The sequence below is a fragment of the Trachurus japonicus genome, chromosome 19 (genome assembly GCF_045865225.1).
Source record: "Trachurus japonicus isolate A0001 chromosome 19, Traja_1.0".
In the NCBI taxonomy this organism is placed as follows: Eukaryota; Metazoa; Chordata; class Actinopteri; order Carangiformes; family Carangidae; genus Trachurus; species Trachurus japonicus.
Genome location: NC_140925.1, coordinates 17,564,437 through 17,575,245, shown reverse-complemented (window position 1 = coordinate 17,575,245; position 10,809 = coordinate 17,564,437). Strand labels below are relative to the sequence as shown.

The 10,809-nt window shown below is 40.0% G+C and overlaps 1 protein-coding gene across 1 annotated transcript; it reads left to right on the top strand.

Annotated features, from left to right (window-relative positions):
- The first annotated feature begins 236 nt into the window (after positions 1–236).
- On the top strand, positions 237–10,749 carry cops3 (COP9 signalosome subunit 3). The gene is made up of 12 exons (XM_085761360.1): positions 237–414; positions 1,395–1,524; positions 2,232–2,344; positions 2,980–3,029; positions 5,628–5,720; positions 6,435–6,614; positions 6,774–6,914; positions 7,610–7,783; positions 8,684–8,770; positions 9,268–9,381; positions 9,518–9,598; positions 9,895–10,749. Exons 1-12 carry the CDS (start codon positions 360–362, stop codon positions 9,946–9,948), a joined length of 1,272 nt encoding a protein of 423 aa, XP_085617486.1. The 5' UTR covers positions 237–359; the 3' UTR covers positions 9,949–10,749.
- Positions 10,750–10,809: the final 60 nt, after the last annotated feature.

Genomic DNA, 10,809 nt, shown 5'->3' with positions numbered 1-10,809 from the left:
CAGTTCCTGTATTTCCTCTGTTTTTAAAGGACGAACTGTCCGTACACCCTGAAATAGACTATTTTAGTTCCCTAACACATAAAACGTGCACAATAATTTGCATCTCCTTTAAAAAAAATACATTTAGGCAAATTATGGAAAATGTGTAACAAATACTATTGTCAAAATATGTACCTGCCACTTTAAGAATCCAATGGTCGGTTCGTAAATCTCGTTGCAGTCTGTTCTGCTCATCTGATCTCGCGATAGCTTCACCTCAGTGGCGGCTGTGTGGCCCCCTGTCTCAGTCCGGACGGAGTTGTTTCTGACGTTTGAATGAAAAACAGTGCAAATTACCTCCACTTTGGACCCAGGAAATAATGGCTTCAGCCTTGGAGCAGTTTGTGAACAATGTGCGGCAGCTCTCCGCTCAAGGTAGGGTTGCTAAACTCATTCGAGTGGGAAGTATTAGCTGGTTAGCTAGCATATGCTATCCAATGCCTTGCCGATAGCTAGGCAGCCAAACTGGTCAGAGCCCTCTTTTTGCTTTATCATGTAAACACAACGTAAAAATGACTTTATCTGACTGCGAGAGTTCTGTAAAGTATCATCAGATGATGCGTTATGACACGGTGGCGCTACAAATAACCGCGAACTGGTCAGCTTATCAACCAAAATGTCAAAATCATACTTTTTGTTTTTGATCTAGAAAATAATTTCTGGGGACTGCCTACCGGTAGTCCCGCCCTGGCCCCACATGATTGGCTCCCGAACTGAATAAGCTAATACTATTGGTTCGAAGTCATCTGTCAATCTTCCTTGCATTACCTCTGTTGCAAGGCCTATACAGGACACTTGACCGGCCGATTAATATTGAAATACTCGGTCATAGAGCGAATGTTATAAACAATTTTTCTAAGTCAGTTTGTTCTGTGGATTCGTGAAGAATATGCCCCCAGCAACCGTTGGTAATTTGATAGTTAATTTGCCATTTATTTTTACCACTCTTACAATGAAGAAATCGCCTCAACATACTTGAAAGAATGTGTTGCCCTTTACCCTTTTGTGGATTTTATTAATTTAACCTCATTATTTACAATGGCAGTGATAGGGGAGTCTTATAATAACGGTTGCAATTCCATATTTGTGCATGTGTCTTTTAGATGCCACAACATGGTATAATCCAGTGCTGTATAAACTTGATAACATGTACATATAAATGAAGAAATAGCTAGCCTATCAAAAAAAATCAGTGATTCCAAAAAATGTTAACTGGATCTTGGGCTGTGACCCAGATCTTTCATGTTTCGAGATATGTGTCTTTCCAGTGATCTAAACCGTTTGCATGAAGGTTCAAAAAGGTTAAAGTACTCAAATTTTTGGTGCCCTCTGCTTTGCCCTATTCTAACCCCCAGGCCAGATGACTCAGCTGTGCGAGTTGATCAACAAGAGTGGGGAGCTGCTGGCCAAAAATCTGTCCCACCTGGACACGGTGCTGGGGGCCTTGGATATCCAAGAGCACTCCCTCGGTGTGCTGGCTGTGCTGTAAGTAGCTTCCTACTTCACTAACTTTTTCCAGGGTTGCCACTTGGGAAACAAGATTGTGCTGTTGTTGTGTCTAGTCAAGGTCGATTTGTACTTTTTTTTATGAATGGAATGTAGGTAGTGGAGCTCGGCAGACAGAAAAAACTTGGCTGTTTACTTGTTAGGACAGTTTCCAGTATACTACACTGGGTGTCATTTACTTTGTCTCAATAACACTATGCATTTTATTATAGGCTACCTGTTGCATGTAACACAAGAAATTTAATCTACCATCCAGCAGCCAACAGCTACCTGTTGCATGTATGTCTAAGAACAAAGGCATGAAACAGCCGACTGCTGTAGGAGTGAGAACTATTATATCGCGGTATTACAAGGTTAAGAAGTGCCTGTGTTGGATTGAACATTAAGGTTATGTAACTTACTAAAACTTAAAAGGTAAAGAGAATCAGATAAAGAAATTGTTTTATCATTGCATCTCTATGATCACACTGAATATTTTCAGTTCACACATGCATCCCAAAGGTCAAACCTCATTACTTCACATCTCTGGCCAGTATTGTTCCATGCACTATTTCACATGGGAAAACTGAGGATGTGGAAATGATCTAAAAATACCAACTAATTATGTGTTTTTTCATTTCCATTCTATACGCCATCTTGTTGTGTGGAATGGTTTTCACTGACCTTCTTTTTTTTGTTTGTTCCAGATTTGTGAAGTTCTCCATGCCAAACATCCCTGACTTTGAGACGCTCTTCTCCCAAGTCCAGCTCTTCATCAGTACTTGCAATGGGGAGCACATTAGATATGCAACAGACACTTGTAAGCTCTGACTAACTAAAACTCTCACTCCTCAATGTTTAGGAAGCATATTTGTCTCACGATGGTTGTTGCATGTTGTATAGGTTCAAGATTGAACCAGATGAACTTCCAGCACTGTTGGAGTCTTGTTGATTGTGTTGAGAGCATGCACTCCACTAAAAATATGCACTGTTGGCAGCTCAACACTGCAACGTTATATCTAAATTAGGCCCACTTCTTCACAAGTGATTTAATTAGTTGTGGCGATACATCATGCACAGACTGTGTCTCCGCTTTCAGATACTGTAAATGTTTTTCAGAATCAACCTAAAGATAAGAACACAATTTATTCTCTCACAAAGTTATGCCGTCTATAATGTGAATTTCAAAAGTGTATTTGTGTTTTAATAGTGCAGTGTGGTGCTCAATAGTGTCTGCTTTTGTTAACCACATCCTAATTCATTATAAATGATGTAGCAACTGTCCTTAGTTAAATAATGGAACATGTTGGTGTTGTCTACGATCTGCATCACATGTGAACTCATTTATGTTTACAAAGATTCCATTTAAGTATAAATACACTATGTCCTGCACTCTTGGGAGCAGTGCATGATCATGTTTGAACACTCTCCTCTCTCCCTTTCCTTCCATCGTAGTTGCTGGGCTCTGCCACCAGTTGACAAATGCGCTTGTAGAGCGGAAACAGGTAAGACTGTTAATTCTGTCTAAGTTAGGAGTGAAATGTCTTAGCTATCATAAGAAACATTTAATATAAGATGTCTTTTTATACTGCAAATTAGTCAATACCCATTGCAGGTGCTTGATAATCAGTTTGGAGTGATTTTCTATCTTTTAAAAAAAAATTCTATTCAGTGGTATATTGGTGCATAGAGCAGGTGCCTATGCAGTATCTTTTTCCTCAAATAATGTATTTTCCTCAGTGGCACCTCTTTATAAACAATATAAATGCAACTTCCCATGCTTGTCCAAAACAGTTTGTTTTCATTCATGACTCAGCAGCCTCTCAGTGGTGCTGTGGTTACTAATGAAGACTGAATTGTTTGAATATCAGCAGGAAAGACAAAATGCAAATAAGGGTAATTTATTTATTTTAGACAAGTGTCCATCGCTGTGGTTGAATCATACAGCTCCAGCTTCCATCATAGCATGTCTGCACAGTTTAACATGGTGTCAGTCGTGTGTTTTGTTGATGTAGAGGCCACCAGCTACAAAAACTAGCCAACCAGCCATGGACTTTTTATTCCACCAACAGTTGATCTCTACAATTTCCACATAATCCTTATTTCTTTTACAGAATTTATAGGTGCCTGTGTTGACTTATCCTCACATTGCACATTATTAAGAGTACATGTTAACTGCTTATCTATGCAGTTACCCTGTCAGCTAATCATGTAACATCAGCGCAGTGCAAAACATCATGTAGATGCAGGTCAGCAGCTTCAGTTAATGACCAAACCCGACACTGCAACGGTGAGAAATTGTGTTTCAGTGACTTTGCCTGTGGAATGATTGTTGGTGCCAGATGGTCTGGTTTCAGTATTTCTGAAACCGCTTATCCCCTGGGATTTTCACACACAACAGTCTCGAGAGTTTAATCAGAACGGTGCGAAGGCATGAATAGCAGCACTGTAGATGGAGAGCTTGCGAAAGATCAGTGGAGGCTAGACAGACTGATTGGAGCTGACAGATCATACAGATAACCGCTCGTTGAATAACCGTGGTGAGCAGCAAAGCATCCGAGTAAACAACACATCCAGCCTTGAAGTGGATGGACTACAACAGCAAAACATGTCAAGTTTCACTCCTGTCGGCCAAGAACAGAAATGTGAAGCAGGAACTGCAAAAGACTTGCCAAACAAGATGGTTAAAGACTGAACAAATGTGGCCCAGTCTGGTGGATATGGGCTTTTGCTGAGCATACTGATAGGAGGCTCAGAATTTGTTATAAACAACATGAACTCATGGATGCTACCTGTGGGCAGTCCAGGGCTGTGGTTGTTGTGGTCTGATGGTGTGGGAAGTATTTCATTTCCGCACTTTCATCCCTCTAATACCAACCAATTAAAGGGATAGTTCAACATTTTGGCAAATTTGCCTATTGCCATAATCTTTATAATCATAGGAGTAGGTTCATTACCTTTGATTATCGGTGCATGTTGTTTTGAGATCAGCGGGGTAGAGACGCGAGCTGCTCAGAAAACACAATGGAGGTGAATGGTACAGGTTCCCTGTCCCTCAAAACTCATCAAATACACAATCCAACAAATCCAAAACACTCTCGTGGACAAGTTGTGACCTGCATGATAATTAAAGGTAATGAACATACCAATTTGCCAAAATGTTGAACTATCCCTTTAATGCTACAGTTTAATATTATGTGACATATTGTTGCTGACCACGTGCATCACCTTATGGCCCCAATTTGTCATTTCTAAGGCCGTGGCCTGTTTGTGCAACAAGTCATGCAAAAGCTCTCTCAAACTGGTTTCATATGACAGTGAGTTGAGTGTACTCACACGGCCTCTCCTCCCACCTTTGGGATGCGGTAGAACAGGAGATTGGCAGCGTGAATGTGCAGCTGACAGATGTGCAGAAACGAGGTGACACAATCATGTCAACACGGAGCAGAATCTCTCAAATGAAAGTTACCGATGTCTTGTGGAATCCGTACCGCAAGAATCGAAGCCGTCGGGCGGCGTTCCTAATAAGACGCCAAGTGAGCGTATACTTACTCGCACACACCTTCAAATTCTCAACAGCTCTTAACAAACACATGCTCAGCGGTACGATCACATGACCCTGGGCTGTGTTGTCACATAGAGAAAACAAAGGCACACCACTTCCTTCCACCTTAATACACGTGTTCCTGTTCATGCTCTATTTAACGTTGTTGTGTGTTGTTTTTGTGTTACTGTGAGGTGTCCTTTCCAACTCGCCCATTATATATATGCGGTGTTTCAAAGGGCACTACCTGACAGTGTAGCCTGTGAATGATTGAAATGTTTCTAATGAAATGTTCCACGCATCTTATTGGGAAAGTGATTTACCCCTTCGGGATAGAGAAGAGATGACATTTAAATCCTTTTTTAAACACTGTCAGGTCCCAGTGAGTCATCCCCAATGCCACTAAAGCACCCAGGAGTAGTGTGCTTTTTCTTTTTCTTTCTTCATCTAAATATTTAAATGCATTTTAAAGTGCGGTGCAGGCCTAAACCATTTTCAGTGGGCTGGGATGTCTCAGGCAGGCTGCAGCTGGATAACCCATTTCTTTCTTCTCTTACAGCCATTGAGGGGTGTCGTTGTCCTAAAACAGGCAATAGACAAAATGCAGATGAACACAAACCAACTTACCTCAGTTCATGCAGACCTGTGTCAGGTGAGTCACTGTCATGTCTGTAAACCTAAAATGTTTTTAGCACAGTTAATTCAAGTAACGAGTATAATGTTAAAGGGATACTTCACCCAAAATTGATAATTCACCAATTTTCTACTCACCGTCATGCCAACGAAGGGTTAGGAGACCTTTCGTGGTCATCAAAACGCTTTTGGAGTTCCAGGGGGGGTCCGGCTGGCAACGGATTTTCATATAATGGTGGCGGATAGTGCTCACTTTTGAATCATCCAAAAGACACACTATAAAACATCCAAATACCTCCATATTGCAGTACGGACGAGCAGTATGGAGGTATTTAGATGTTTCATAGTGTGTGTTTTGGACGATTCAAAAGTGAACTCTATCCGCCCCCATAATATGAAAATCCATTGCCAGCCGGACCCCCCCTGGAACTCCAAAAGCGTCTTGATGACCACAAAAGTTCTCCAAACCCTTCCTTGGCATGACGGTGAGTAGAAAATTGGTGAACTATCGATTTTGGGTGAAGTATCCCTTTAGTTTTGTGTTATACCTATTATCAAGTTTGCCTTTGTTTTTGATGGATTCTACCTCCTAGGTCTGTACTTGTTGAATATGCAATTCATAGGCCGTGTTACATTATTCAAAGACAAGCTTAGGAAGTCTTCTTCCTTCACTGTTTAACTATGTCCAGTGTAACGCATCAGTCACCCTCAACTCATACCTGTCTCTCTGCAGCTGTGCTTGTTAGCAAAGTGCTTCAAGCCCGCCCTGCCCTTCTTGGAGCTGGACATGATGGACATCTGTAAGGAGAATGGAGCCTATGACGCAAAGCACTTTTTATGTTACTACTACTATGGTGGCATGATCTACACGGGCCTCAAAAACTTCGAAAGAGCACTGTATTTTTATGAACAGGTACTTTCTTTCATTTTTAGTGGCACTTTTATCTATATTTTTTTGTGTGGAAAATTGCCAGTAATGTGACCAGTAATGTGACCAGTAATAGCGCATTTAACAGTCGGTTCCTCTGTGCCGTTCCTGTAAATGATTAGGTTCCTAACTTTTCTCTGCTAGGCAATAACCACTCCAGCCATGGCAGTGAGCCACATCATGTTGGAAGCCTATAAGAAATACATCCTGGTGTCACTCATTCTCCATGGCAAAGTGCAACAGCTGCCCAAGTACACCTCACAAATAGTAGGGAGGTTCATCAAGGTAAGGGTGCCAAAAAATGTAGCAATAGTATTTGGACTTTGCTCTTTTAAGTATACATAGAGACAATAAGTTACACAGATCATGCCATGTTTAAAAACTTTAAATACTTTTATATAATTATCATTCTTTTGTAGATGGCTGTCATTACTTATTAAAGTGTTTTTTTTTTACACAGAAGAATCTGTTTAAAGCAGTCACTTCAAGTATGTAGCAGAACAGAAATACATACACCACTGATGTTTAGGACAATACACAGGATTAGTGCTACTTGCTAGAGGCTTAAAATACATGCGCAATATATTTATCTGTGTTTCATATCAAATCAACCACCTTTCATTTTAAGAAATAATTCCTGTTTATGTCGTAATTAGGTAGTTAGTCAATAATGTTCTACGTTTGCTCTCATAGCAAGAGTTATTGTCATAAAATGAAATGCAATTACGACAGTAATAGATACTTCAGCGATGTGACGACCTGTTGACTGCTGTTGATCATGAGGAGTTAACATTCAGCTGTAGGGCTTGTTGAGTTTCCAGCTACCGCTGAAGGAATCAAGGGAACTTCATAGATTCAGTAATTGTCTTGTTTGCAATGGCAACACTTTGACAAAGCCACTTAAGATCTATGCCATCAACTTATCTTCTATTTTCATGTTTGTCTTTTCTCTCTCTCTCTCTCTCCCCCCCCTCCGTCAGCCCCTGAGCAATGCGTACCATGAGTTAGCTCAGGTTTATTCCACCAACAACCCGGCTGAGCTGCGCAGCCTGGTCAACAAACACGGCGAGACCTTCACACGAGACAACAACACAGGCCTGGTCAAACAGTGCCTCTCCTCCCTCTACAAGAAGAACATCCAGAGGCTAACAAAGGTGAGTGTGTGAAAGTTAAAACACAACATATCTTAATGACAAAGTATGGGTGAAAATCTTTCAGTCATCATGGACTGTTCTGTATGTAAGTTCAGTCTTTATATTAGGCTGCACACACACCATGAATTTACTCAGTTAAGCAGAAGAGTGCAGTGAACACACCTGGAAAAGTGTCATGGATGTGTGAAGGCAGATGTAGACTTTTCTTAACCAGTTGTGACTTGTACTGTGCAAAACAGAAAAAGAGTTTCCTGATGTTAGTGAGAATTGAGTTATGTATCCATATTTTTTTTGTCTCCCATAAAATGAGAGTAGACATATTTTAGAGTTGATGTTGATATGTTTATATCACAATATTGATTTGTGATTTTCTGCTCATAAAGGCTTCACTACAGCCACTGAGTCTGACAAAATATTGATTTCTGTTCCCTCAAAAAAATATTTGAAGGTCTGCTTAAGTTTTATGTTTCATTTAAAACCTTTAGCACAAGTAGTAAGTATGTGATGTTTGTGATTTTGGCAACAAGTGACCAGAGAGTCTCAAGTATTATTAGTCCAGACTTATCGTGGTATACTGCAGGAAAGTACTGCCAGAAACGTTATTGAGAAATGTCAGTCATCATCCCCGCTGTCTTTCATTGATATCTTTTGTACACTGTATGACTTAAACGGGCAATAAAGTCTTAAATTAACTTTGGTGAATAAACAAAGTGAAGAGTCTAGGGGACTTTGATTGACCTGCTGTTACTGTTACATGCTGTTACTTACTATTCTGTCTGCTTGTCGTTAGTTGGCCTCATGCAAAGATTCAACCAACTGTTTTACTATGGTTCATAGGTCTGTGGATCTGCTATTCTGATTCTGATTAAAAAATCGGTAACTCTTGTGTGTTTCCTGCAGACCTTCCTGACACTGTCTCTGCAAGACATGGCGAGTCGAGTGCAGCTGTCGGGCCCCCAGGAGGCAGAGAAATACGTCTTACACATGGTAAGGCGTCCCGGAGCGACGTCAGTGGAAAAAGCCAGCCCACTTCATCAACATACATGTTGAACTCATATCTACAGTGCCTTTCATTTATTTATTTTATTATATTTTATGTTTTTTCCCATCTTACTCCATAGACAGTGAGTCACCTGTCGTTGTTGCTATGACTGTACATGCTTTTGCACTCTTTCACGAGGCCACTAGTACGCTCCTGGACAGTTAATTTGTTACAACATTGAGAAGATATTAACTCTGTTAAAGTACTACTTTTTAAATCACAGTCACAGGTCTTGTTTGTGTTGGATGAACAACCTTAAACAGGATCCGTTGTGCAATATATAGTACAATATATTATGTCAACTTCACTTGTTGGCATTTCTACCATTGATGATCCATTAATGGCTACAAACCTTTAAGGAAATATCTGAAGATACTTTCTGCCCATATCTTATTCATTTGTTTATTTATTTTCCTCATGTCTGTCTTTGTGCTTTTTGTAGATCGAAGATGGCGAGATCTACGCTAGCATTAACCAAAAGGATGGTATGGTCTGCTTCCATGACAACCCCGAAAAATACAACAACCCAGCAATGCTCCACAAAATTGACCAAGAGGTAAAGATGCCCATCTCTGTTATCAGTATTACCTTGGCTTTGCATTAGCTGGTATCATTTTCTTATTCATGAATCACCTGGTATTATTGTCAGTAACTGCTTTTGAAGTGAAACTAAGTCATTGTTCTCTTTCCAGATGTTGAAATGTATAGAGCTGGATGAGAAACTAAAGTCTATGGATCAAGAAATCACAGTAAACCCACAATTTGTGCAGAAGGTGAGACAAAGTTTAACAACATCAATTATTTCTTTTTTAACATTTATGTGTGGGTTTTGGACTTAATGTTTTGTTTGTTAATGTCAGTGCAAGATTTACGTTTTCAGTTATGCCCAATTTTGGTGCTCAGATGTCGTAAAAGTCTTGTCACTAAACAAATAACAACCTTAAACTCGAGTCTTCCGGGACTTTAAAGGTGCTCCTGTAGTTATTGTTTGTTGTACCAGTTATTGCATCTGCTGTCTGAACAGGTAACATTTGACACGTGTAACATTTGACACGCTTCTTTTTTGCAGAGTATGGGATCACAGGAGGACGATGTTGGTAGCAAAACATCAAGTTACTCCTGAGGGGCCTTGGACAGGGAGAGAACGCTGCAGCCGCCCCAACACGTTCTTCCCGGGATGAGTTGGATTTTTTAAAAGAGGAAAACAAACAAACATTCTATTGCATAAGGACATTGGTCAAGGAAAATCTTATTGTGTGGAATGATGATAAATTTGGTTATTCTTTCTTCACAGTGTCTTAAGGATAACAAAAGATCCTTACAGAAAAGGAAAAAAAAACATTACAATTTTGTCAGTGTTTTATTTATCAATGTTCAGGTTGGAGCGCCACTGCTACATTAACAGAAACCACAATAATAAAAACTGGACTTATTTGTTCCAAACGTATGTGTGAATAATCTCACTGTTTGTTTTGGTTCTGCTGCATGATGGCCGTAACTTGAGGGCATTACATATGAGGTTAAACATCTATGGTTGACGAGGAATAAATATGATATATTCTACATTTGTAAAGACTGATGGTTTCCCTCTCACTCCTTTTGGTTAGAATGTAGATATCATTGATAGCAAATCTGTACACATGTACATGCCCTTAACCAAACACGGCACAGTGGAGGAGTCGTTCACAATCTGGTGCACTGTTTTGTTTTTTGTTTTGGTTGTTTTTTTTTTCTCTTTTTTTTTGGTTTTGTTTTGTTTTTTAGGTCGGATCCACTAGAGGTCGCTGGAGCACTGTACAGAAAACCGTTTTGACAGCTTGTTACTACAAGAGGTGAAGTTAACATGAAACCAAACTGTCATGTCATTTGGGAGCTTGAGCTTTGCGATTGTGGATCTGTTAATAATAAATTGTTTAAGAATATAGTCCTGGGTTTCATGCCTTTGTGAAAGCATTTCTGTCCATGTGGTTCTGCATGTGCTTGT

Bases quoted from the DNA above. Each gene is read 5' to 3' on its own strand.
- cops3 (XM_085761360.1), top strand. From the start codon at position 360: ATGGCTTCAGCCTTGGAGCAGTTTGTGAACAATGTGCGGCAGCTCTCC. The intron at 8,771-9,267 runs GTAAGGCGTCCC...TGCTTTTTGTAG, and splicing joins AGAAATACGTCTTACACATG to ATCGAAGATGGCGAGATCTA. The intron at 9,382-9,517 runs GTAAAGATGCCC...TTCTCTTTCCAG, and splicing joins TCCACAAAATTGACCAAGAG to ATGTTGAAATGTATAGAGCT.